This window comes from Molothrus aeneus, chromosome 2 (genome assembly GCF_037042795.1).
Source record: "Molothrus aeneus isolate 106 chromosome 2, BPBGC_Maene_1.0, whole genome shotgun sequence".
Classification (NCBI taxonomy): Eukaryota; Metazoa; Chordata; class Aves; order Passeriformes; family Icteridae; genus Molothrus; species Molothrus aeneus.
The window spans coordinates 67,889,106-67,916,810 of record NC_089647.1 but is presented as its reverse complement, the minus strand read 5'-3'; the positions used below and the strand labels follow the sequence as shown (position 1 = coordinate 67,916,810).

The 27,705-nt window shown below is 41.8% G+C and overlaps 2 protein-coding genes across 3 annotated transcripts in view; both read left to right on the top strand.

The window, feature by feature from the left end:
- The window catches only part of MYCBP2 (MYC binding protein 2), a 175,113-nt gene extending 172,777 nt beyond the window's left edge, over window positions 1–2,336 (top strand). Inside the window, exons 82-84 of the mRNA XM_066545089.1 lie at window positions 324–431; window positions 638–803; window positions 1,530–2,336. Coding sequence (XP_066401186.1) covers window positions 324–431; window positions 638–803; window positions 1,530–1,645 — 390 coding nt within the window. The 3' untranslated portion in view covers window positions 1,646–2,336. The remainder of the gene's footprint in view (window positions 1–323; window positions 432–637; window positions 804–1,529) is intronic.
- An 8,384-nt stretch (window positions 2,337–10,720) lies between these two features.
- On the top strand, window positions 10,721–27,492 carry FBXL3 (F-box and leucine rich repeat protein 3). Of its 2 annotated transcripts, XM_066545085.1 has the most exons (5): window positions 10,721–10,945; window positions 15,094–15,457; window positions 17,474–17,596; window positions 20,581–20,752; window positions 25,586–27,492. In XM_066545085.1, exons 2-5 carry the CDS (start codon window positions 15,095–15,097, stop codon window positions 26,227–26,229), a joined length of 1,302 nt encoding a protein of 433 aa, XP_066401182.1. In that variant the 5' UTR covers window positions 10,721–10,945; window position 15,094; the 3' UTR covers window positions 26,230–27,492. The 2 variants fall into 2 exon arrangements, with proteins under 2 accessions (XP_066401182.1, XP_066401184.1); XM_066545087.1 differs by lacking the exon at window positions 17,474–17,596.
- Window positions 27,493–27,705: the final 213 nt, after the last annotated feature.

Sequence of the window (27,705 nt, the reverse complement as noted above, 5' to 3'; positions counted from 1 at the left end):
TATTCACCTCAAGCTGCTACTTAATTCTGACACAGGGTTCATAGAGCATCCAAATGCTGTTCCAAAAGCCTTACAGTCACTGGCATAGAGCAGGGGATGTTGCAGTTTTTGGTCTTGTTCATCCTGAGACTGAGGGACATTTCTCTGAGTGCCTCCAAACCACGTACCTACAGAGTCAAGAGAGTTCAGAATAGTGGGAGGCCACTGAAATGGCAGTCATTTGTCATATTCCCCTTATAATTGGAATTGGTTAAACTGAAAAGAATAGTTAAAAGAATAATTGTCTCTGGTTTAACATCCAATCATTTCTATATGCAATTAAGGCATATTTTGGTGGTGAAGCTCGTTGTGATGCTGAGGCTGGACAAGGAGATGACTACGATCCAAGAGAACTTATTTGTGGTGCCTGCTCTGATGTTTCAAGGGCTCAGGTGAGTAGATAACTTCTATTCATGTTTTTATTTCATTCTGAAACCCTGAGTACCTGAGCTATATGGTAATTCACAGCCATTTGTAATTACATGGATTGAACAATATTGTATATACTATTAATATATTGTACAGAATGTAGAAGTGAGTTGTTGGGATTGTGAGAACATGGCTGCTTCACTGACTGGTGTTTGCTTTCCTTGTTCAGATGTGTCCCAAACACGGTACAGATTTCTTAGAGTACAAATGCCGCTACTGCTGTTCAGTTGCTGTTTTTTTCTGTTTCGGGACAACACATTTTTGCAATGCTTGCCATGATGATTTCCAAAGAATGACAAGCATCCCTAAAGAAGAGCTCCCACACTGTCCTGCAGGTAGGACTTTGACAAAGCAAATTTACCACACTGAATTCTGAAATAAATTACAAGCTCTAATTGATATTAGCTTTTCTTGGTGATATTTTTTTGGTTTTCTGGCAATGTCATTGCACTGATCATTTAAACATTAGGAACTTTGATAGAGAAATACATTTCAATTTCCCTATACCAGGTCAGACTCCATATGTAGAATGGTGTGTAAAATGGTATATTGATAAAATTGACACATTATTAAGTGATGTATGTGTAGTTAGGTAGCCATTATCTGCAAACTGTTACCTCAATGCCTTAATTACTAAGTTCATGTGCTGTATATCGATGTTCTGTTAGTAAATGATTGGGGATTGAAAGTGTGATCCTTTCTTTAAGATATTTACATAAAATAAGTAAACAAATAAATTACAATTCCTGCTATAACCTTAGAATTATTGTTTACTGCAGAATGTAACTCTTGTTCATTATTCAATTTTTCTCTTACCTTGTGCAAATTTCTTGCACAGTATTAATGAGATACAACTTCCTTAAGTGACTGTCTATAAGCATCTTGCCTTTTTAAATTTGAATTTGATTGATTTCAATTAAGTGGCAGTTTGATCTTTTTTTATTCTCTTCATTTAGTTTGGATTTTTTTTGGAGGAAATGTAATATATGTCTGTTTACATTGTCTGCAAGCATTAATCTATTATTTTCTTTTTTTTTCTCTTATCCTTACATTCACTGTAGGTCCCAAAGGTAAACAACTTGAAGGAACAGAATGTCCACTTCATGTTGTCCATCCACCCACTGGTGAAGAATTTGCTCTGGGTTGTGGGGTTTGCAGAAATGCACACACTTTTTAGAATAGCAAATTTTTTTAACCAGAGCAAAACAGGTGCCCTCATCCCTCAAGTGTCCTGAAAACAAAGTCCAGCTGGGATGAGGATGGGACCATTCCATAACCCAGGTAAAAGGAACAATTTACAGTGCAAGAAGGATGCCAAATACCATGTACATAATTCTTGCTGTGAGATACTGACATTTTTTGAACTGAGACATCAAAATTTGTGAGGTGTTTGCATGTGGCCATTACAGTCATCGGCTAGGAAACATTGGACATTTACAAATAAACAATTGTTATTAAAGGATCTGTGTGTCTGTGGACTATGAATGATGCTGGCTTTCAGGAGAAAGAAAAAAATATTGATTATTGTATACTGACTTTTTGTAATCTTGTACAATTGTAACGCATCACAAGTGGGGATGGGAAAGAGGAATATTCTGGTTTATTTCCTAGACTGTTATAAAAAAATGTGTTAGGAAGGCATAAATGTAACAAGTATCACCCTGTATATAAAGGTATCAATGTTTGTCCTGTATAAGAAATATTAAATTACAACAGCAGTTTCATTTAAACTTCTGGGTTATGTTTGAGCCTGAAATTTTAATGAAGTGCAATACTGAGTGTGCCTCATATCTTGCAGCTGTAAACATAATGGAATGTACATGTCAATAAAGCCACTGTACATTTTTATACAGTGAAAGTCTAACAAATGTGTAAGCCTCCATTTTCAGAAACACTCTTAAAACAGAGTGGGGGAGGTGGGAGGGAAGGGGTAGAAGAGAGGTGTCCTATAATTATTTCAGCAGACTCTTGAAAAGTAGGAAAATCTTTTGGGTAAACTGGTGGTAATGGAAGTACTTATGACATGAAAAGCACTGCTCCATTTCTCAACAGAAAACTTGGATAAATGTTCCAGCATTCATATGAAGAATTGCATTCCTATTTCAATTTTAAAACACAAAAGACGACTGCATTTTAAATTATTTTTGATCAGTTTTATTTTACTGAAGACTCCTAATCACTCCCACTTTTAGGACAAACAGCTTTTTGAATTTCAAAATGTTCATTTCATAAGAGTCCGAAGTCCTCTGCACCTGCATAATGAATGCAGAATATAACTTCAAGTAAAAATTTCTATTTGTAAGATTTTTCTCTTTGGATTTTTTTTCTTAGATGTGTTCAACTCCCTTTCTAGCATTTCTGTCTTGAACCTGATGAAAAGTGTGTTACTGCCTTTTATATTTAAGATATTGGTAGATGGCATCCGTACCAGACAATCTTAATTGGAAGCACAGGGTCCATCTTGCCTAACTTCAAACATCTGGAATCACGGAATCACAGAAAGGCTGGCATTGGAAGAGACTTCTGGAGATCATCTTGTCCAACCCCTCCCTGCTAAAACAGGTTTACCTAGAGCAGCATATATACCTGCACTTTGAAATAGTTCTGAATAGTTCACACACCTGTGAAGTACAATTGATCTTTTTCACTGTAGGTCTGCCAAGGGATCGGGACAGGCTGGATCAGTGGGCTGAGGCCAGTTGTGTGAGGTTCAACAAGGCCAAGTGCTGGATCCTGCGCTTGGGTCACAGCAGCCCCATGCAGGGCTACAGGCTGGGGAAGGGCTGGAAAGCTGCCCAGCAGCAAAGGACCTGGGGGTGCTGGTCAACAGCAACTAAACATGAGCCAGCAGGGTGCCTAGGTGGCCAAGAAAGCCAATGGCTTCTGGCCAAAAATAGTCAACTATAGTGTGGCCAGCAGGGCCAGGGAAGTGACTGGATGTCTGACCCATTGTCATTTTTAGAAAATTGGAGTGTGGCACCATCCTTACAAATTAATTCAATTTTTTAATTTTTCAGCCTTCTCTTTAACTTCAGATTAATATGAGTATTAATTTAGGAAATTGAGATAATGCTGTGGAAAGGACATGACACTGTTCATGATTATTTAAAATTGATAGAGTGAGGGATAGGTAGTACTGCTGAAATGTTTCTCTCACACACAGCTGACCATCCCCTGTCACCACTCCAGGGAGGCAGCACAGCCACATGTGAGCACCAGGCTCTTGCACAGAGCTCAGCTCCTCACGTAATGGTTGAGCCTTGGCCACGCTGCTCCCACAGCGTCTCAGACATTGGCGTCACCACGTCCCCCCACGCCGATCTCTGCCGGTGATTATAGCAGATGCCAGCACAGGCTGCTAATCAGATCAGTCCACAATAAGATTGCTGTATGCCTTTCCAGCAGTCTCACATGTCTTTCTATCAGCTGTTGATCCACTGCCCACGCAATGGAAATAGTCAGTTCTTGTTTGTACCACCCTGTTTGCCACAGCCCACCACACTCAGCTAATTTATACCAAACTCAGCTCCTGGCCAAGGCGAGGCCTCAGTGCTCTCACACTTGGATCAGTTTAAAAATAGCTTGAACTTTTATGGGTGTATCCACCCACTGAACACAATGTGAACAGTAAAAGTTAATAAGATACAGCTAATTAACATGTCATCATCCAGGCCAAATAAGCTTGGTCCTTACAAAACAGGTTTTGCCAAGTCCATCATACTAGGCTCATGTTTCACCTAGACAGAGGCTTAGCTGGGGAGTTTCAGGCCCACCCAGTTATTCAGGATAGAACTCTAACTTTGCAGGGCTTTTCCACAGCCCTCCTTAAGCCATGCCACACATTGCAGGTACCAGAGTGCAGTGGTTGTAGGTCTGATTCCTTGTCCCTCAGCCCAAGGTGTACTGGAAGGGCTGCACTGTCACAGCCCCCACTCTCACTGATGGGGTGTGGTAGTGAGTTTGTGCTGCCAAGCGTTCCAGGATCTGACTCCTCACCAGGCATTCCTACAGAGATGCAGCCAAATGCAGAACAGCACACTGATTACACAGCAGCCAGATGCAACGGGGACTGTGATTATTATTGATAATCACCCAAAGATGTCCCCTGCCCGCTGGTCCAGGGAGTTTTCTCAGGTAATACCCACCACTGCTGTCTCTTGGGATTCAGGAGGTGCTCTCTGCTCTTGCCTCAATGTTATATGTAGGCTGTGGGCTGCTCATTGAAATAGAATCTGCTTGGATGTACCAAGTTTCTTTCTGTGTACCTGAAAGGGAATTTGGACACTGAAACGTTGGATGGGTATTTGAGGCAGTGCTTTGGGTCATCCACTGAGCATCACACACAGTGTACTTTGCTACTGCCATCCATGGCATTGCTTCTATACTCCCACTCATTTCTGCATGCCAGGTGATTCAAGCATCCTTAGCCCATGTTAGGTCTCAGCTAATCTAGTATTTCCACCTCCCTGTCTGTTCATTCAGTAATATTCCTTTCCCGAATGTGACTCTGTATACATCCTCCCCTGCACAGTTTAACTTTTCTGCTCACTCAGCTGCCTTGGAGAGCATTCCCACTCCACCCAGCCCCATTCCTAGGCCTCACCTCTGCCATGTACTCTGCCAGAACAGCCATTAGAGGAAGGAAGGAAGGATGGCATTAAGTATGCTGGCACACAAAGGGAATGCATACTCCACTGAGGCCATGTGGGCAGCAGTGTCACATCACTTTAAGATAGAGATTCAGGTGGTTTGGTGTGAATGGGGTATGATCTACCAGCATCACCATCCTAGTGCCAATTCCTAACAAAGATACTTAGAAACCTGGCTGGAGGAGCTGAACAGCTTTTTAAAAGCATTTGCCTGAGGGCAGGTTGTATCAGTGGACTCTGTCACAGAGCAGAAATTGCAATGGGATGATCCAAGCTACAGGGTAAACACAGCTCTCCACAGATTCTGCTCTAATGGACAAAACATATGTAAGATGATACACTGAGTTTGCATCCATGTCTGTCTCCCTTTTCTCCACTACAAACAGAATTTGAGCAACAACATTCCAGTTGTTACTCATAAGATTGTTGTCTCTATTTCTACATCTTTGGCTTTTTCCATACTCTTAGTGGGTTGTGGAATGGCCTAGGTTCATAAATCTTTATTTCCCTCCTGATGGAGGTTGGGCACAACTATGTACTTCCCACCAAGCAAATCCTAAATTTTGGCACACCCCAAGTGCCTTACTGCTGACTGAATTTAACCTTTCCCATGAATAGATGCCCACAGGCAGAACTTTGGATCTGTTCATCCAACACTCTCATACAATCAAGGAGCTGGTGAATAACTTCTGGGGTTTGCCTCCAGTGCTAGGATACAAGACTTAGAAACAAGCCATGTTTGGAAACCAGCTTTAGGATGCCCTTGCAGGACACATTTCACATCACACATAAGGTACCCTCCTTCCATGCCTTGGTACCAAGGCCAATCCTAATACAAATGCCAGCCCCCTCTTAGCAATAAGTCTGTTTGGGAATTTGTATCACTGTGGCTTGCTAATCATATTAACTCCTCACCCACTGGCAGAGTCAGCTGAACTGATTTGCAAGGAGCTACACAAAGCACAGAGAAAATTCCTGTAAACCAAAGACCTCCTCTAGCAGGATGCTGTCAGACCAACCAATCAGTGAGCTGGCACTGCCCTTTCCAGCAGCATTGCTCTGTCCATGGATCACACCATGGCAAAGGTGAGGTGCTGCCTGTGCTGCTGGGCACAACTCAGCCCACTCTGCCCATTTGTACAGCAGCCCTAGCCAAGGCCATGCCACCAGACTCCCCTGTCAGAGGGGCTCCAGCAAACAGCAGCTTTTCCTGTATTGCCTAACAAAATAGAGTGGTACAACAGCTTTTACCCAGGAAGCAACCATGGGAGCCATTCATCTGGAAAGAATTACTAGAACCTCTAGAGACAGAAACAATATTTAGAAAGTGAGGAACGTTTTAAAATAATTATGTCCAGCTTCTACTGAACCATGAGCAACAACATCAGGTAAACAGCCTGTTGCAGGCAACACTGTCCTGCTGTTGCTCATCCTTAGTTTTATCTTTGTATTTTTCTGTGGCCAAGAGGCCTTAAATTGAGGCTCACTGGTTTAAAGACCATTTTATTTGTATCTACTGTTAAAAAAAAAAGAAAAGCTGAGTTACAGCAACTATTCTGTAAGGTCTTGCTTTAGATGGATGAAACATACTTATTTTAGCAGCCCATAATACCACATTCTAACAGTATAAGAAAGTCCCTCACCACAGAAAATCTTCCTGTATAGACATGTTCAGGAAATAAAACCAGGAAGTTTCCCTAATGATATCCATTACTTAAAAACATTCACTTCTTTTGGCATTGATAATGAATAGATTCAGCTTTCCTCTGTATTTTCTTTTTCAGCACAATCTGCTGAGAATTAAGATTTTCACAGACATTCTAGACCAGCTCTTTCAGCCCCTACTCATCATATTAATATTCTCCACATTTTTCAGAACTTCTATTTTCATTAAATCAGAGCTACTCATGCCCCGCAAGCCTGACATACTTTCATCATAGCTGGATCTGGTCTGCTATGGTTACTTAACTCTCTTCCAATTGCTTCTGTGATTTTCCTCTCTGCATTCTTATCCTAGCCAAATGCAAGCCAGGCTTATCAGGGTGGAGTACAGTTCCTTGCTTCAGGAATGCTTCAGAGCTACTTGAATACGGCCAGAAAATCAGCACAGTAGACTTTCAGTGCTAAAGGGTGCAGCATTTATAATCAAGACCTGGCATTTGAAATGTTGCGGTGGCTTCATCAGTCAGGCAGCCTGCCAGCTGAAATGAGGTGTTCTGTGCAGCCTCAGCCTGAGCTGGTGAGATCCCCTGTTAGACACTGAGATTTTACTGGCTATATCTTGGGTTTTATGCCTGTGGGCTGTTCCTCATCTTCACATGGTGACAGTGAGGGCTGCTTCACATCTCTAAGTGAGTGATTCTCCCATCAGAAAAACTGAAACTTCAGCGAGCTTCTCCTTCTCTTTTGGAAAAATAAAAAGTTACAATGCAGTTTCCTTAATAGTCTCATTTTTGCATAGCAGGGCTCAGCACAGGCCATGGCCTTTTTCTGTTGCTACTGAAAGCATACACCAAAAAAAAAAAATCATTAAAAATATTCCTCTCTCAAAAACCCACCTGCTGTTAGTTAAGTGATTACTGTAAGGCATAGAGACTATTGAATGCAGACACACCTTACAGAGGTGTCCAAGTTACTGACTAAAGCTCCAAAGTGCCCAGCCACCACTGGCAACAACATGGCAACAACACAGACCAGCCCAGACCTATGGATGTTCTTTGAACCTTTACTGCTTGGCCCCCTTCTTAGCCTGCTGCCTCCCATCTCAGTGCCAGCTACCTGAGTCCAGGAGCTCTGCAGGGCTTTGTCTGCCAGCTAAACCAGAGCCAGCCCTGGGGAGTCACCTGGAGCCCACAGCACCAGCTGCCCACAGCTCTGATGAACTGCCCGTTTCTTGTGCTTTGCCCACAGACACTGCAGATGTTTTTGTCAGTGCTCTGCACCATGCCCAGGGCCCGGGCTGGCCCCAAGGACAGAGCTGCAGCTGCCTTTCTTGCCGAGTTTAGCTGCTATGGCCCCAAACAGTGTCATGCTGGGAGTGCTTTCTGCACTTGTTCTCCTCTCCTACACACACAAAGGGTGCCTAAAACTTACACAAGCGGCTCCAACAAAGCAAAGAAGGGCACAGGCAGTGAGCCAAACTTGGTTTACCCTAACGATAAGGCAGCAAATTGTAACTGCTTGGCACTGTAAGAAGTCCCTCCCAGTAAGTCAATACAGTGAAACTCAGATAATGCAAGGGTTTAAAAGTAGCATTACCTTAAAAATAATGAAATTGCAGCTGTTACATCTCCCAAGACTTCTACACAAACAAAAAAAAAAAAAAAAAAAAAAGAAAATATTTGTTTTGGTCAAAAGAAGATACTTCTTTTTTTTTTTTTTTTTTTTTTTTTCTGCAGACACCAGAACTTGATCAGAGCATAAATCTTGATGAAGCTATATTTTTAGTGACTTCACATGGCATGGCTCAGTTACATCACATCAAAATGCACATAATGCTGCCTTAAAACACTAAGAGAGGTCCAGGAGAAGCAGCAGCTGCTTGCTCTCTATTTGTCGATAAAAAATAGATCCTTCTCCCCATAGACTGGGCCCAGGTCTAGTTCCAGCCTTTGCAGGCAGTCTGATTTTGTCTCCCACATCTCCAGCAGTTTGCAAGTTGCATACTTGCAAATATGACTTGTCTTTACCAGAAACTGTAATTGGGGGATGCTCTCTTCCCACCATTAGAAACCATTTCTGACCTGGAACACAGGGCTGAAAAGGGAATTCCTAAGCAGTGAGAATGGAAGACATGGAACACTTCCAGATGGGGATGGCAAAACAGTTACTGCAGGTTTCTTGACAGTATTGGCTCCATTCATAAACACATTTCATTACCTACCAAGGTTTATACAGCTGTCTCATAAAACTGAGCAAATTATACAGTCACATATTTGCTATTACAAGGTTGTCTAAGATACTCATTGATCTGCTCAAGGTAAGGTGATAACTCACCTCTTATTTCCAGATTTTTGTTGCATTTCCTGAAAAGCTGAAGACTGGATGTAGATTTATAAATACACACAGAACACAGAACTGTAATGGCTGAGCTTTAGTAAATAGCTCAAGACATTCTGAAATGGAGAAAAAGAGATTATTTTCTCACAGAAACTCAAAATAAAAACTTATTATATGTTTCTCACTGAAAAACAATTCTGTTTCCAGACAAGTCTTACCCCCCTCCTCCCCCCCCCCCACTAATAATCTCAAGGAATTAGACTTAAAAAAAATTAACTGACTTAATGTGTGCAAGGAAATGTATTTTTATAAAGTGCTTCTTAAAGATTTCAGGGATGGTGATATTTGAGTGACCACTGAAGAATGTTTCAAAGCCATTTCAAGACTGGGGTGAGCACAGGATCACAAGTGCTGTTTCCAAGAAAATAATGACAGGAATTGGGATTACAACAATTTGAGCAGTAATTTATTTACTATAGTTTGCAATAAATTAATAATTAAGTTTTATGAATCTCAACAATTGTAAAGAGTTTGGACACATACAGGGCTGAAAAATGAGGTGCATTGGAGTGTACCACATGCATGAAGGACACATGATGACAAGGCATTTGCAGCCCATGGCAAATGTCACACATCACTTTGTCTTCTCTGCCTGGCAAAATCCCAAGCACATAATTCCCCGCGCCTGCCGGCCCCAGGACACTTTGGTGGTTTGTTTTCCCTCTTACATCTATTCCTAAGGCCATCCTCACGTGGGACTTTCAGATGACAGGAGGCAACCGGCTGTACTGGTGAAAAGGATCCAGCTCCATCGCTGGTAACACCCAGCGTGCCCAGGTGGCCGAGAAGGCAAACGACAGCACACAGCAATGTCAGCAGTGGTGTGGCCAGCAGGGCCAGGCAGGGATTGCCTCCGTACTCGGCACTGGAGAGGCCACACCGCGAGTGCTGTGTCCAGCTCAGGGCCCCACGCTACAACAAACAAAGTGAGGGGCTGGAGTGTGTCCAGAGAAGGGCAATGGAACTGGGGAAGTGCTTGGAACACAAGTCCTATGAGGAACAGCCGGGAGCTGGTGGTGCTTAGCCACCAGAAAGAAAAGGGAGGGTCGGGAGCTGTCACTCTCTACGTCTCCCGAAAGAAGCTTGTAGCCAAGTCGGGGCCGGCATCTTCCCCCAGGTAACCAGTGATAGGACAAGATGGCATAGTCATAAACTGCGCCAGGGAAGGTTACGGTTGGATACTAGGAAGAATTTCTTCACGGAAAGGGTGACTGAGCATTGGAAAGGTGGTGGAGTCACTATCCCTGGAGACATTTAAGGACAGACTGGACGCGGCAATGAGGAGGCACTGAGTGCCATGGTGCAGCTGACATGGGGGCGTTGGATCATAGGCCAGACTCGATGATCTCGGAGGACTTTTCCAACCTAACAGATTCTGGGATTAGCCCCGGTACGTCTCTAGACTGCACGGCTCCCTTCCTGCCCGAGGCGGGACGCGCCCAGCCCCGAGCCGTAGTGCAGACGGGCGGGAGGAGGAGCCGGCGCCGTCCCCGGCTGCGAGGCTCCGCGGGCGGGGGCGCTGAGGGGAGGTGGGGCCGCCGCCCGCCGCCATTTTGGCTGGTTCGCGTCGCTTCCGCCGCTGGAAGTAAACAGAGAGCGAGGCCAGGGAAGGAGCGAAGCAGCGACGCGGGCGGGACGGGACGGAGCGGACGGTCGGGCGGCGGAGCGCGCTGGGGTCGGCTTTGGCGCAGAGAGCTGATGTGGCCGGAGCGGAGGCGCCAGCGCGGCCCGAGCCCCGGTTAATGCGAAGCGCAGCAGGGAGCCGCCAGGTGATGGGGCAGGAACGGGCGGGCGGCGGCGCAGCGGGACCATCCGCGGGGTCCCAGGCCCCAGGAGCGGGCTCCGAGCAGCGGGGGCCGCGGAGCTCGAGGCCTGCCGGGCTGTCGGAGCCCCGCGCCCCGGGCCGGGGCTGGGCCGGAAGGAACCGACCCTGAGGGGAGCCTTCTCCGGGAGTAGCGAGAGATCCTTAAATCCTACTCCGCCGTGTTTGGGGTCGCTGCTTCGCAGCTTTCCCGTGATAACGGTAATCAGTCGTGAAAGCCTCGCTGTGTCCAGCGGAGCAGGTTGTTTGCGGCAGGGAGGGGTTGGGTTCGCCCCTTCTTTCAGCCTCTGCTCCCCTTCAGCGCGTTCCTGGTGTTCCATGAACAGCGGGGCTGAGGCACAGCGAGCTCGGTTGGACAGGCTCTTGGGAAAGCGTTATCAGTCGGGTGCAAACAGCTCTGCACAGTTTGTTTTGTTTGGTTTTGGTTGTGGGATTTTTTTGGTTTGTTTTGTTTTGTTTTTTAACTGCCGTTGTGTTCTGGCTGTACCTTACTCGGCAATAAAAACAATGTTAAGCACGTGCTTTGCTCCTCCTCCTGCTGCTCAGTGACTGAACTGTGTGATTAGGGTTGGACATGACTATTGCAAACAAGATAGCCTGGGTTGCGCCCAGGTGCGGAGTTCAGAAACGAGTCCTTATAATAGGTGGAGAAATTTGCTTGGAAAATCTTAAGGAGTTAGGCACGCACCCGTCTTTCACCCATCTCTCTGCCCCCATAGAGTTGGGTATTTTTGTTGGTTTGGTTTTTGGGATTTATTTTCCTTACTGGCAAAATCTTAGCTGCTAAAGCAAAGTTGGTTATAGCAGCAGTTTGAAAAACAATGATATGTGTGTGTCCTGAGTGTGCCAGAGAGAGATAAAAGCAAGATTGATGGTTCATGCATTTCTAAGAAGTGATAAGCAATCATTCCTTGAAAAGTAGGTTTTACTCATAGAGTAATTTGCTAGTATGGAATTTTGCATCCATGTCTTCCTGTTGAAAAGTTGGCCTTGGTTTTCAAGTGGTCGGATCTTTCAATTACTGGATACATAAAGCAAAATGAATTGAGCTTCTAATTGCATTGCCTTTTTCTTATGTTAAATGTCCAGAAAGGTTTACTTTAAGTGGCCTTTTAAAAGTAAATATATTTTTAGATAGTTCTGTAAACTTGTGCAGGCAAATATGCATTTTTAAAATTTCATATTTGTTTTATTGTTGGCATGTGAAGAGGTTGAAAGCAGTTATATTTTTAAAAAAACTATTTTGATACTTTAAGTTCTAAAATGAGAATACAAAAATTAGATGAACAAATTGGTTAAAAATCAGATGACAAAACAGTCATACAGTTCTTAAAATAAATTTTTTAGTCTTTAGCTTAGGCACTTTTTTCCTTTGGAAAAAAACGACGTTTGGAAAAAGTTTGCTAAGGAAATACTTTTGAAAGATTTCAAAAATCTTAATCTTGACCTCTTTAAATACAGTAACAAAAAAAGTTGTCTGGAAAGGTGTTTTTTTTTCCCCATCCCTTGCTTTAAGTCATGGCATTTAGTACATATAACTTCTTATTTTCTTGGAAGAAGAAAATATCAGTATACCTCTAAGTAATGGCTGTGGTGTCTTTTTGTTTTTTAAGGTGGCTGTTTACAAAAATATGGGGCAGTATCCCACAACTTCTATGAGTGGGTTTTGGACTGTAACCAGCACATATTAACTACTTAGAGCTCATCCCAGTTAGCTCAGAGGTGCACAGTGAGAGCTGTCATTGAACTGGTCCACTCCTATCAACGCATCCCAGAGGCTTTTTTTCCAGAAGAAAAATGAATGCAGTTTTGTCAGTGGCAGCTCCCTCCTGGTCTTCTCTGAAAGGGAGACAAAAAAGAGGGGAAAAAAAAAACCCCAAACCCTACCTTAATGCAGTGATAACAATAGCCTACCTAACTGGAACGTTTATGCAGCTTTACTGCCTTGCTAGCAGATGAGACAGGATCTCTGCAAAGGAGGACTTGGAGAGCCCAGTCTAACAGTACCTTCTGTAGCTTTTTACAGATGGCTTTGGAAAGACTTGGACCTCAAACAGGCAAGCCTGAGTTTGGCAAGTTAATAGCTTGCCTGTGGTGAATGCTCATTATAACCTAGTTGTTTGGAATATCTGTTTAGCCTAAAGCTTAAACCAATGTTGCATTTCAGACTAGCTTATTATAAATACTGTTCTTGCACTATGCTGAGTTATTATCTCTAAGAGAAACACAACAGGCTTGCAGTGGATTTGCCAATTAATTCTTGATTAATTTTAAGTTGAATTCCACTTTCACGGTTGCAAAATCCAATTCCTTTATATTTTTGTTAGTTGCAGATGGTTCTGAGTCACTGTTCAGTTTTCTTGCTTTTCTTCACTGATGAAGTGGCTCAGCACCAGAGCTCTGTCTCTAGCAGAAAGCTTGTTCCAGCACAGGAATTGTGTTCTGCATAGTCCCGTAGATGGGAACTGAATCACGGAAAACAGTTCTCAGGAAGCAAGTAGAGATTTTTGCCCAGTACTGTTTTCATGCTCTGCTTGCCTCCAAGTGTGCTGGGAGTAAAAATAGGAGTTTAAAATAGTCAAGACAAATTTTTTTCACCAGTCTTTCGGGACCCTATGTTCAGGTTTGTCTGCATCATCTTATGAGTGGCATTAGACCTTAAGTGATAGCTTGCTTCTGTCATGTGAGTAGCTAGGATTAAAGCCTTTTAAAGGTAGGTAGGGAGGTGCTGCCTTTGAGAAAGTAATCTGTGATGCACTGGATTATGAGCAGTATAATTTTTAGCTGGCATTTTGTTTCAGGAAGTACTTCCAGACTTAGTCGCAGTACATAGCAGGGAAATGTAACTTTTCAGATCCCAGGAGGGATCTGGGCATGTGATAACCCTAGACATGTAATTGTACTTGAATGTTAAACCAGGATGATTTTGCTGTGTATGAAGTCCTTGTTTATCTTCTAGGGAGGCTGGGGGTGCTTTATGTGTCAGGCTCACCCTGCCCCTGGATTCTCTCAGCTCTCTGGAGACTGGAATTGAGCACATTGTAGTTGAGTATGAGGCAGCAGAGCCCTTTAGGACATGATGTGCATCACACTGAGGCTTTTGAAAATAAATGATCAGATGCCGAGTTCACTTGTAAGATGGCATGTACAAAAGAACATGTTTGGATTAAAACCCAGTGAGCCTGGATGTGTTTCAGATATATGTAGTGGTAAGGGTCTTTTTCTCTCCAATAATGTAATATAAGGTAGAAGTTGTTTAGGTGATGTAATTATGGCAAAAGCATATGCTACAACCTTTTGCTGTGGGCTTGCTGAATTTAATACAATTTTGAAGAATTTTTTCTGGCCCTTCTCTAAATTTTTTTTGTGGGTTGAAACTTCCAGACTGTTACTGGAAGTCTTCTGTAATGCCTATTTACTAGTTAGCTGGAAAAATGAAAGCACACCAATGGACTTGATGAAATATATTTTCAAGGATACTGATTTAAAACAGATATCTATTTAAGCAATGCATTTTAAATAAATAAATTTTAAAAGAAAATATTCTTCCTTTATCAGAAAAAAAAAATATTTGGTCTGATGCAACATCGCAATATGCAGTGCTTGCAAGCATACATGCAGTAATTATTTACTTCCTTGCCTGATTTTTATCTCCACAGTTTCAAGTGTAGTTCCTAATAAATAGGACTGGGCCAGGAATATTTATGTCAGTGTTCAAAAAATTGTTTAGAAGATTATCCTTCCATTAGTAGAACAGTAGAGTAATAATCAACAACACAGTAAAACAAATTAGTTCAAAGTGTTCTCAAACACACAAATGAAACACTGAAAGGAGAGTGACTGTTATAAACGGGTTGGCACTGTTAATGATTAAAGAAGTAATAGTAAAGATATCAGTTTAGATGATAATGTTATTTCTGGACTGCCATTTTGGTTTGTTACTTGGGGTTTTTTTCCTTTATATATGGCAGGAAAAAAAACTCTGCCAAGGTGTTGTTGCATAAAATACCCTTTTCAACTCCACAGTTTCTATTAATATTGTTCTCAGCTCTTTTACATTTACAAAATAAATTTTTTTTTTAATTACTTCTGTAGAATGAAACGAGGAAGGACAACTAATGAGGCCAACAGCAGTTCATCTGAAGACACAACTGAGAAGGAATCCAAGAGACACAAGATTGTAGAGAAGAAAACCACAGTTGTGCAGAGTCCTGACTGGGCAAACCTGCTCCAAGACATTATCCTGCAGGTGTTCCAGTACTTGCCACTTCTGGATCGTGCTCATGCATCCCAGGTCTGCAGGAGCTGGAACCAAGTGTTTCATATGCCTGATCTCTGGAGGTGCTTTGAGTTTGAGCTGAATCAACCAGCCACGTCAAACCTGAGGACTACACACCCTGAACTAATCAAGCAAATAATAAAGAGGCATTCCAATCACCTGCAGTATGTTAGCTTCAAGGTAGTGTACTTTATAGGCTTTTTTAAAGTGACTTTTATCCTAAAAGGAATAGGGTAGCTGTCAGTGTGGTAGGTGGCCTTGTTTTCAGGCTTAATAGATGGAGGAAATGGATTCTCTAAATGGACATGTAGACATGGAGATTACCTCCCAATTAATTTGTTTGGGTTTATTTTGAGGACCAAAACTTGAAATAACAGTATTGAACCTACCTTTTCATTATCTTATTTCTGTCAGATGGGATTTTTTTTGGCTGGTGGTGTGTTTTTTTGTGGTTTTTTGTTTGTTTTTGTGGGTCCTTTGTTGGTTTGTTTTTCGGGGTTTTTTGTGAGCTTTTTGGTTGGTTTTGGCTTTTTTGGTTTTTTGAGGTTTTTTTTGTAGCAGTTCAGCTGCTTAAAATTCTGCTTCGTGAAGTGGACAGAAATAGTTCTGATACGACTGCATGAGTGGGTTACTGCCTCAGAATTAAGTTCAGTCAGAATACCTAAGTTGAGCATTTCCCCATTTCACATCCTGTAGGTACTTGGCTCTAATATTCATGGTTAGAAAACATCTAATGCACAGAGAGTGACTTCAGTACTGCCAGTCATCAACTAGCAGTTTTAATCTTAAATTGTATGGGATTGTCTGTACTCAGTGCAGCTGTGTACAGGGGACTGAGAGAGTTTGTGTGGTTTGCATAGGATGGTGCATGTATTCACATTGTGGAATTATTTTCAGTATATGAAAACTTCTAATGTGGGCTTACATAGCAGTGTGTTTTGGAAGGGTGCTGTGAATCTCCTGGCTGCATATGCATCAGCTGTGTGAGAAATTTGGAAAGGAAGTGTGTTCTGCAGCAAGTTCAGCATACTTGTTTCTGAGATCAGGCAGTTCTAATGCTGGAATCATCAGCATGTGAGAAGCTGAGTCACCTCTAACTGATCACATGTATTGCTACTGCTTGCTTGCAGTACCAGATACAAACTGTTACCACGTGGTTTGCAGGGCTTTTATCAGCATCCAAATAAAGAAAACCTGGGGCTGTAGTGGAGTGACCTCCCAGTGTCTTATCTCCTGTCTGTGTTGCTTTACACCCAAGGAATTTTGGGTGCCCTTTGCTTGTAGGGTGATCCATCATTTCTTTCATGTGTCACTTCAGTTGTTCCAGTGCTGCAGAATACACAAGGAAGTGGGTGTAACACTCACCAGTCCTCTGTAAAGGCTGCAAACAAGAGGGGTGTTGTCTATAGGCAAAGAAGGATGAATTGTTGAAAATCAAGGTTTTTCAGCTTGTGTTTGAGCAGAAAATGAATCTGTTGCTGCCAAGGTAGCATGGCTTACAGTGGAGTTAAATTTGATCCTGTGATCAAGCTTTATACTGTTCTGTAGGTCTGCAAAGCTCTCATGGCTGCTGTGCATTCAGAAAGCACATCTGAGAGTCGGGGGAAGTCCCCTGGAGACAAGCTTAGTGATTTGGTTGGGTAGCAAGCTGACTAATGAAGGTTTTGGGATTTGTGTTGGTTTGCTTGGTTTGGTTTGGTTTGGTTTTTTTAGAGTATCCATTGCATCTGTTGTGGTTTAGCAGTGAAGGGCCAGTCATTCAGGTTTATATGATAATGCACTTAACTCTCCAGCAGCTCAGTTTTATGAACTGAGCCACTGCAAAAAGAAATGGCTTTTGCACATAAGAAAGGATTTATAGAATTCTTGCATTTTGGTAAGGAGGAATGTAAAGAGGAAGTGGAATAGGCTCTGGACCCTCCACTGGCTTGTTACTTGATGTGGAATGAGGATCTTGGAACACACTGTTTAGCTAACCCCTCACCATGCTATATTTTACCAAAGTGTTTAGAAAAGTAGTAAATTTAGAGCATTGGATTTTTGATTCATACTTTTTTGGGGGAATAAAGAATAACATTGATGGGTTCACAATGAGAGTTTTTTTTTTACATCACATTTCAGAAGGTAAAGTGAAAAAAAAAAGTTAAAGAGTGTATTTGCAGTGCATTCTGAACACGAAATTCGTTTTGTTTTAAGGTGGACAGTAGCAAGGAATCTGCAGAAGCAGCTTGTGATATTTTATCACAGCTTGTGAATTGCTCTCTGAAAACACTTGGGCTAATTTCAACTGCCCGGCCAAGCTTCATGGATTTACCAAAGGTATTTTGTTATGTATATTTTCTATTGCAAAGTATTGCAGTGTTTCATACAGTACTTCTGTAAGTTTATGAAAAATTCTATTGTGGGAATATGAATCTTGGATAAAGAAACGTTTTTTAGTGGTCTGGCCTGTAATAAAGGGAGGAGCTGATATGTACAGTGATGGATATATGGAGTTCCATTCAGTCTCTGAATCATATGAGAGTGTAGGCCTGACCTTGTTCTTTCAAGTCCTCCTGTCTGTTGACCTCAATGTAGTGCTGAGCAGTGTGGTGCAAGCTAAGAGGCTAGACAGTTCAGGTCTGTGTTGTGGGGTTTGTTTAGGAGACAGTTGCAATCAAATGATTGGTAGAGTTTTATCCATGTGGACTTACACAATCTCTTCAGAAAGAAATAGGATCATGATTTGCAGGGCTTCACTTCAGGCAGTCAAGCATTAACATACTTGGTGAAGTGCACTGTATTTCTGAAATTTTCAGTCAAGATTTTTACCTTGCACATTTACCAAAAATCAGATCTTGTTAGAAAGCATTTAATCTGGATGACAAATCTCTTACATGTGCTTCTAGAGAAGCATTCCTGCTAGTGAGGTGGAAGGAACAGGGGAGTGGTTGTGAAGGGCCAGATACAAATAGACTATTGGCTAGATCTCAGTGTTGTCATGGCTACTGATGGCAGTAAGGACAAGGAAGAACTAGAGACAGCCTTGGAAAGGGAAGTAGGCTGCAGGTGAGGTTTGCTACAGAAGGGTTATAAATTATTATCCTTGCAGTGGTCACTGCCATGTCATATGTCTCTCTTGAATATGTATTTTTAACTGATAATTTTCAAAGAGGCTTTTCAGATATTTAATTAGTTTTACTCTGATTTTTTTCCTTTTCTGATGTTCTTTGAGGTGTGATGATAAGAAAACCTGAATATAGTGACAACAATCCACAGTGTGTTAAAAATACTTTGTCCTTTCAGCTCTTTCTTACTTTTTTTTTATTAACCTGAATGCTGCTTTAGATCTCTTAGTTTTCACTGGAGGGATATATTAGGATCATGTCTAGCTTGCTGAGTAATTACTTGTAATTGTTCATGCTATGTTCTGACTCAACTTCAAGGATTATAAAGCACAAAGGATTAAAAAAGGGTTTCCTTTTTTTTTGTTTCTCAGTAAGTTCACATTTGGCCTTTAAAAAAATAGATTCAAAATAAGTCAAAATTAGCTCTAAGGATAATTTGCCTTGTGGTGCTTATGACTTCAATAGTTTTGTCACTTGCATAAGGGACAAATAGTGAAACTAAAGAATTTAATTTGACTGTGACTGAATTCTTGTGGGAAGCTGTTAGTGACAGGTCCATTAGATGAAAAGCAGACAAAGCTGAATTAATTTGGGAAATGGTTAATACTTTGCTGTGGTTTTGGATTTCTTGGGGGGTGGTGGGGGTCTTATTTTTATCAGACTGTATAGGAGGTCTGAACTACTTGGAATTATCTTCATCAGCGCTCTCTTGTTGTCAAGTGACCTGACATGTGGCAAATATCTCTAACTCATATTTAGAGTTGTGTTGCCTGTCTTTTCACTAAGTACATTTTAGGTGTGTAGAATCTTTTAAAGAATCATACTACAGACTACAGATATGGCAATACTGAAAAGACCAGCTTTTACATGTTGGGATATTGCCTGTTTCCTGCTACCTCTTCAAACTAGAAGGTTCAAGTTACCTTTTTTAATAAGTGTGGTTAACTTTCTTTGCCTTTCTATTTAACAACCTTCTTTTTCTAAATACAGAGAATAAAAACACAGTGCTAACATTCTCATAATACAGAGTTGAAATAATATTAAAGCATCTTTTCTTCTGTACATAACACATATGAGCATACTGTTGGGATAGTTGGAGTGGTCCCTAAAGCCAAAGTGTGTAAAGATTCTGAGTTGAACTTCATGTTTCCATCTGCATGAACTGACTTTGAAAGTTTGTGTAAACGTGAAAGAAGTAAGTCCTACTGTAAATCTCATTGTGTGGCAGTTTTATTAAAAATCACAAATATATCACCTATGAACAAACAAATATTGTTACCAGGCCTTCTCTTACATAAATGTATTCAGGGTATGTGCCTGTGGCTCAGAGTGAAACAGGCTTGAAATCCAAGCAGCAGCTCAGTTTTTTAAAGATACTTAATGTAGTGCATGGAGAAAATTATTTTTTAAAGTCTATTTGGTCAGTCTGATAAGAAATCATGAAGATGAACTAAATATTCACTTCATAACCACCAGTGGTTTTTACCATCACTGCTGTATCTGCTCCTTAGTCTGTGTTTCTCAAGTTCAGGTTCCCAGGGCTCTCTGTCTTTAAGGATAAGTTTCAGTGGTTATGCTGAGCACTTGTCCTGCCTTATCTATGCTGCTTATTCAGTAGTTCATAGATTTCCTGCTCCTTGGCTCTGTTTGGACCACTCCAGTTAGCTTTCCAAGAAACCTGTCCAAACCCTAAATATTTCTATGTGGGTGGTAGGCAGGCAGTGCAGTCATTTGTCTTTGGATACAAACACTCCTGACTACGTATGCAGCAGAACTTGCCGTGAGGGAATTCCTCTTCTACAAGATGCTTCTTTCAGAGTATGACTTGTCTCATCTGTTCAAAGAACATTAAAACAAATCCTCAAAATGAGGGCTTCTAGGCTTTCCCTTTGCTTGTGGTCTTTCTGCAGATTTAAATTTGCGCAGTGGATTGTCCAAGGTCAGGTTCTTGATTAACATCTGATGTTATACATTCTGATTTTCCCAATACATAAACAGATAGCAAAAAATTATTACACTTCCTCTACTAAAAATGTCAGTTTTAGTATAATTTTTAAATTATGCAATATCAAAAGAATGCTTTTTCAACAAATAATGTCAAGAACTAAAAACTAGGAGTGCTGTGCACATTGTGAAACCATTGAGATCTTTACTTCACATACTACTCTTTCATTTAAATTTCCTTTTTTTTTTCAGTCTCACTTTATTTCTGCACTGACAGTGGTGTTTGTGAACTCCAAATCCCTCTCTTCACTTAAAATTGATGACACACCCGTGGATGATCCATCTCTCAAGGTTCTGGTGGCTAACAACAGTGACACCCTCAAACTGTTGAAAATGAGCAGCTGTCCTCATGTTTCTCCAGCTGGTAAGCTGCTGTGGTTTTGGGGTTAGCCTCTTTGGGGTTTTTTGGTTGGTTGGTTGGGATTTTTTAATGCATGCAATAAATTCTGTCTGAAACCAGTACACCTCTGAAAACAGAGGGGTGGGGTAAGAGGGAAGATGAGTATGGTATTACCAGCAACTGTCCATGAATAAAGTACTTCCAGCTAGTAGTCAATCCATCTATCCTACCACTTCACAGTGACTACTGGGCTAATGATAAAATAGTGCATGTCTGCTGTGGGCAAATAGTTAACCTCATGTGGAACTTAATGAGAACATATCAAATTGATTGTGCTCAATTTGTGCAATGACAAAGTATTCCAATATAATGAAGCTTTTTTGGAATACAGGTTTCTTTTCCATACTTTGTTATGTGTGGGTTTTGACTGTTGCCATGCCATGGCTTAGAAAGATGCTGGTTTAGTAATTCTGAAAGAAAGTCATCGCTGGAGAAAAACTGCGGACAGCATCAAAAAGGGGAGATGAGACTGAGCTATGCAAAACTTCTACAGTCACCAGATGTACTTCTCTAACACTCTTAACTGTGTCTGTAACAAGAATGAAGCCAGCTCATACCAGAACAAAATCATTCAAGATTGTTGAAATTCACAGAATTAACATTTCTGATAGACTTACACAACACACAGCGAATTTAAGATTTATTCACAGACCATCAGCTTAACACTTACAGTTTTCTACTGAGAAAGAGAAGAGGAGTTGTAAATGAAGTGCTGGCAATTTAGTGTGATTCCTCTTCTGAGGATGAGTAGAAACTATAGAAACCATAACACCATAACTTTCTCCGTGCAAATACATTGCAGCTGTAAATGCTAGATTTATTATCTGTCAAATTCACCAGCAGGATTTCTACAAGGGAAAAGCAGTACTGTTGCAGAGGGTGTGTTACTGTAGTGATAACAAACAAAACAAATTTAATACCTTTTGTAAGTGTAGCTCTCAGACAGAGCCTCGTGTTTGGCTTTGTATAAAGAAGTCCTGAAAATGCAGGAGTGGTGTTTTGCAGCAGCCTGGTCCAGCAAAGTGTTCCCAGAATTAACTGCGTAATTGCCTCCTCCAAGCTTTTTAGTCGTAGATGGGGTTTGTTTAAATTGGCTTGAGGGACTGGCTTTTCCAGCCTAAAATTGTTTTTTGAGAATCCTTGTGTCTGAGAAGTGCAAGAGCCATAACAGCTGTGTCTGTTAAGAGGAAAAGGCTTCAGCAGTAATTTGTAGCTAGGCAGAGAGAGTCATTTCCTTGGACTTGGATCGAAGAGTAGCCTGTCAGCTCTAGCAGAGTTGGCTGGTTTGTGGATAATCCTTGCTAGAAGGCTTCATTGGAACATCATACACTTGATAATTTGGGAGGAGACATGGGTGTGTTCTGATTGATGTATCTTGCATGGTTGTAAATTGAAGGAACAATGGGTAAGAAATGGTCATGCCTGTTAAAGGACATGTTCCAGCCTCCATGTTCTTCATGGAGGATGAATAGATCGGGGTAAGATGCATTAGTAACAAAACCAGGGAGTGCTGAGCAAACAGTAGGAGAGTTTAACTGCTTAATTCAGATAAGGGTGTGCCTTGAGATGGAAAAAAAGTGAATGCACTGGGTTTGCATGGCACTTGTTTTGTGGAGCAGTGAGGGGGCTACAGGAGTGGTTTCTGTGAAAACTGCCAGAAGCTTCCCCTTGTCCAGCAGAGCCAAGGCCAAGCCCATTAGAGACAGTGGTAGTGCCTCTGGGATAACCTGTTTAAGAATGGGGAGCAGGTACTGCAGGAGATCAGTTGCAGCTGGGGACAGGCGTGAGAATACATGAGAGAAACAACTCTGCAGACACCAAGGTCCATGAAGAAGGAGGGGGCAAGAGCTGATCCACGTGCCAGAACTGAGATTCCCCTCAGTCCATGGTGCAAACCATGCTGAGGCAGCTGTGCCCCTGCGGCCCATGGAGGGCCACAGTGGAGCAGAGGTCCACCTGCAGCCCATGGAGGACAGGTGGATGCCAGAAAGAGGCTGTGACTCTGTGGGAAGTCCATGCTGGAAGAGTCTCTTGGAAGCATGTGTTGAGAGAGGAGCCCATGCTGGAGCATGTTTGATGGCAGGAATTGACCCTGTGTGGAACACTGGAGTCTGTTCCTGAAGGACTGCATGCCATGGAAGAGACCCACGCTGGAGCACAACTGCAGTCTGAGAAGGACTCCCATTGAGAAGTTCATGGAGGACTGCTCCCATGTGAGGGACTGGGAAAGAGTGAGGGGTGGTCTCCCCCTGAGGAGAAGGAGTGGCAGACACAATGTCTGAAGAACTGACTACAGCCCCCATTCCCTGTACCCCTGTGCTGCTGGGAGGGAAGGAGGTAGAGAAAATAATAAGGAAGTTAAGCCTGGGAAGAACAAAGGAGTGAGAGGAAGGTGTGTTAAGATTCACTTTTATTTCTCCTTACCCTACTCTGATTCAAGTGATAATATATTGATTTCCCCAAGTTGAGTCTGTTTTACCCATGATGGTAATTGGTGATCTCTCCCTGTCACCCTTATCTTCACTCTTGAGTTTTTAACTGTATTCTCTCTCCCCTGCCCAGCTGGGGAAGGGAGCGATTGCACAGCTTTGGTGGGCACCTGGTGTCCAGGGAGGGGCATCCCACCAAGTGAACAAAGAAAGAAAGAAGCTGGTGTGTGGATGGCTGGCTTCCAGAGCAGGCAGGCTGCAAAAAATGAGACTGTTGAAGGAAAAAGTGACCTGGATTTTTTTTTTTTTTTGTAATGGGGATATTGTAATTAGCAGGCTGCTAAAAATATAGAAAAGCTTTATGGAAACAAAAGGGCTGTGAGTTGCAAAACTAATTACTTATAGATGCAATTAAAATGTCTTCAGATTGGAGGAAGGGGGAATGTTCATTACTAGGTCAGTTCTCAAGAAATTTTTTAGTGAAGGACAGAGAAGAGTAATGAAAGTAGAGCAAGAGAGACTCCACTACTGCAGGGATAAAGGAAAAAGGTTGATATCAAACAGTGAATTGCTCTAAGTTACTGTGTAAAGATAAAGAGACACGTTTGAATTTGGGCTGGAGAAACAAAGGCAGTGATGTATTTCTAATCTTTGTGAGTTTATCTGAAGTTACTTCTGTTTGGTGTTCCCACTCTGAAACACTAACTGTTGGAACAGAGGGAATGGAAAGTGTTCCTGTAAAGGTGGTATTTGTGCTGTGGCATGGGGTAGGAGGGCTGCTTCTCTTGGGAGTTGGGAAGCAGAGCAGGTGTCAGGTGTGCCTTTATCAGGAGCATCATGAGTCAGGGATTTTTTTGATGCAACTCAGCAGTAAGATCAGAGAGCAGAGCTGTTTACCTCTCAGTGACACTAAGGTGTGGGCAGTGCCTAGGGGTGTTCTCTGAAATACATGGGCTCCAGGCAGGCATTCCAGTAGCTGTCTACACTGTATACATTGTCAGCTCTTTATATAGGATGCATAGTTGCATTGACAGACCATGTATATCCAGTTTTAGACCCATAAAAATCACAGTAAATTGTACCCCAGCTCTTCCCTTTTTGCATTGCACTGGTCTATAGTGTACCACACAAGTTAACAAAGATTTATGGAAGGATGGCAGCCAGGACAACAAGCTTTTTTTAGATGAGAAAATGTATATGGATCTTGAAACTGCCTAAAATACTATATATCTCAACAGACCTAGGTATTCTGAAGCAGCGTGTCTGAGTTTCCTTAGAGAGTGATCATAGTGACCCTTCTGATTCATGCAATGTTTTTGCAGTGATTTTTTTTAAAAAAGCGTTTCTATGCTCAGAATAGGCTTCCCTAAATTTAATAGCTGCACTTTAAAATAACTGCTGTTTTCTGAATTTCTTCCTGTTGCTTCAGTGTATTGAGCTCAGGTTTTTCAGTTTCATGTTAAATGCTATGTTCTCATCCCTTCTCTTAATGGAAAGGCTGTATCCTACATTTCATGCAGTTTTCTGGGTCACATGAAATGCAGAGGACTGAATGCTCTTCTTAGTGCTTTTTATTTATTTCAGTATTGTTACCAGTATAATACCATCGCTTGTATCTACAAATAGTGTGAGTGGAAACCTTAGACTGACCCGAATTCTCTTTTTAATATTTTGTCTTCTGTGAGCTGCATTGAATATTGAATCATTAAAGAGAATCTGAAAATTGCTGTTTTAGAAATTACTGCTCCAAATTTCTACTGTTTTCCTCTTTTTTGCTTTAGCTTTTCCAAATTTAAGCATTTATACTTTCCTAGAAAAAATAAATATGACCGCAGGAGCCTCTCTATTGAATTAAAATAGAACATTCATTTTACTTTTGCTTTACATTTGCTTTCTTCAGATGACAAATTTCACTCACAGTTGCTTTGTCAGCCACAGAGCACTCAGCAGTTCTTCCAAGCTGGCTAAGGAAATAGTTTTATCATGAGTAAGCACCTTTTACAAAAGTGAGATTGAGTATATGTAGTCTTACAACAGAACAGTCAGAATATGCTATTTATGTATTTGTCACTTCTGTTTATGTGTTTGTTCACTTCTTTCTGATTCCCAGCAAAACAGAGATGTAGTCACATTGTGTGTATCTGTCTCACATGTAGGTACAAAAAAGTCACAAGATCCTGCCTGTGAAAAAGATTAGTGTTCTGGTTGTCCAGTTTGATTTGGTTTTGATTCAAGGTCTTGGTTGCACATTTGAAACAGGTGCCCAAAGCACCCCTCCTGCCACACACAAACAGTTCCCTCCCACTTTTTGTTCAGTCATCAGTGCCTTTATCTGTGTAACGCCTTGCATCGTGCTGTCCTCTCACAGGTATCCTTTGTGTGGCTGACCAGTGCCATGGCTTGCGAGAGCTGGCGCTGAACTACCACCTGCTGAGCGACGAGCTGCTGCTGGCTCTGTCCTCGGAGAAACACGTCAGGTTAGAACACTTGCGCATCGATGTGGTCAGTGAGAATCCCGGACAGACTCAGTTCCACACCATTCAGAAGAGCAGCTGGGACGCTTTCATCAAGCACTCTCCTAAAGTAAATTTAGTCATGTACTTTTTCCTGTACGAGGAGGAGTTTGACCCGTTCTTTCGTTACGAGATCCCCGTCACTCACCTGTACTTCGGCAGGTCGGTCAGCAAGGACGTGCTGGGCCGCGTGGGGATGACGTGCCCGCGCCTGGTCGAGCTGGTGGTGTGTGCCAATGGATTGCGGCCGCTGGACGAGGAGCTGATCTGCATCGCCGAGCGGTGCAAGTACCTGTCGGCCGTGGGCCTCGGGGAATGTGAAGTCTCCTGCAGTGCCTTTGTGGAGTTCGTGAAGATGTGTGGCGGTCGCCTCTCTCAACTCTCTATTATGGAGGAAGTTCTGATTCCTGATCAGAAATACAGCTTAGAGCAGATTCATTGGGAGGTTTCAAAGCATCTTGGTAGAGTCTGGTTCCCAGACATGATGCCCACTTGGTAAAGTCCTTAAAAGACTCCAAGGTGAATGGAGTAGCACCTTAAACCCAACCTTACCATATTGCAATTTCCTGTATAAGCTTATTTAATAATATAGATTCTGTTGCAAGTTAATTAATGGTTTGATTAGAAAATTAATTTTTCTTTCAAAAATATTTTGGAACTTGAGAACCAAAAGAGTTCACAGCTCCAAAACCTGTTTTCATCCAAACAAAATTCAGGTTTCTGTTTTATATTTAGTCTTTGTCATTAAAGGTGACTTTAAATATTTTTGGAAATAAAAATTATTTAAAATATTGAAATGCACTTGCAAAACACCGGTTTTAATATGGTGTTTTTCTTTGATTTAGATTAGTAGTATTGGACACAATCATATTTAATCTTAAAAAGCCAAGTGAAACCCCACCAAAATTGCATGCTTTTGTTGCAGACTGTAGCATTTCTAAATCCAGTCACCTCGATGACAAGATGACGATTATGAGGAGTGTCTAGTAGCCTGTGAAATACACACATTCTGTTAAGTCATAAAGGCAAGAGCAATATACAATAATAAATTTAGACAACTAAAGTAGTAAGTTTACCACCTTATTCAACAGATTATTAGATCCATCTAAAATGTATTTAGAGCGCTAACAGGCAGTAGTGTGAGCTACCAAAAGTGGTGTGGGGTTTTTTCCACGCTCTATGCATTTTAATGTAGTTTGCTTATGGGGTCTCAGATCTGCGTCTAAACCTGTTTTAAGGTATTTTATGTCTAGCTCAGGAAGCGAAAGCATTCTGGGGAAAAATGTAGATACATTGTATTTAAAACCACACTGGAGTTAATGAGCTTTCTTGCACATTACCCGGTTTGGCAGCATACGGTGAGATGGAATAATGTATGGTTTGTGAAATGAACCCAGCAATGTTATTCTGATGAAGTGGGTGTGAGCAGTGCGAGAAAGGTAAAATTTGAATGTTGACCAAGAACCTTTTCACAAAACCTTAGACCTTTTGGCTGCTTTCAGTTTGACAGAAATGACATTGGAACAGTTGCTTAAGCTGTATAAACTAACTGTATACTGTAAATCTGTTTCAGAAATGTTTATGTATAAAGTGGATGTTTAATAGATGATAATTTTTGTATTCCTTTAATTCAGCTAGTTCTGTAATTTCATAATATTTAACAATTCAAACGGAGTAGACTTGGTGAAGTAGAGCAATAGGCAAAAATTTGTTTTGAACATTTTATAAATCAGTTTTATTAAAGAAAGTTTTTAGTTTGTAAGTGGTGTAGGCAAGACACTGCCTGTGATCTGGACGTGGCTTGTGACTTCATTTCTTACTGCCAACAGTTATTTTCTCTTTGAGGTTGCTGATGGTAACACTGAAGTGTTGCCCGGAGAGCTGCATGTTTGAGAGATGTGGTCAGCCCTCAGCAAGGCAGAGCTGCCCCCACGGGCTGGGTTGAGCTTAGCTGGTGGCTGCTTCTCACTTGAGC

Coding starts and splice junctions, on each gene's coding strand:
- FBXL3 (XM_066545085.1), top strand. CDS start 15,095: ATGAAACGAGGAAGGACAACTAATGAGGCCAACAGCAGTTCATCTGAA. Junction 17,597..20,580: donor GCTTCATGGATTTACCAAAG/GTATTTTGTTAT, acceptor TTTTTTTTTCAG/TCTCACTTTATTTCTGCACT. Junction 20,753..25,585: donor TCCTCATGTTTCTCCAGCTG/GTAAGCTGCTGT, acceptor GTCCTCTCACAG/GTATCCTTTGTGTGGCTGAC.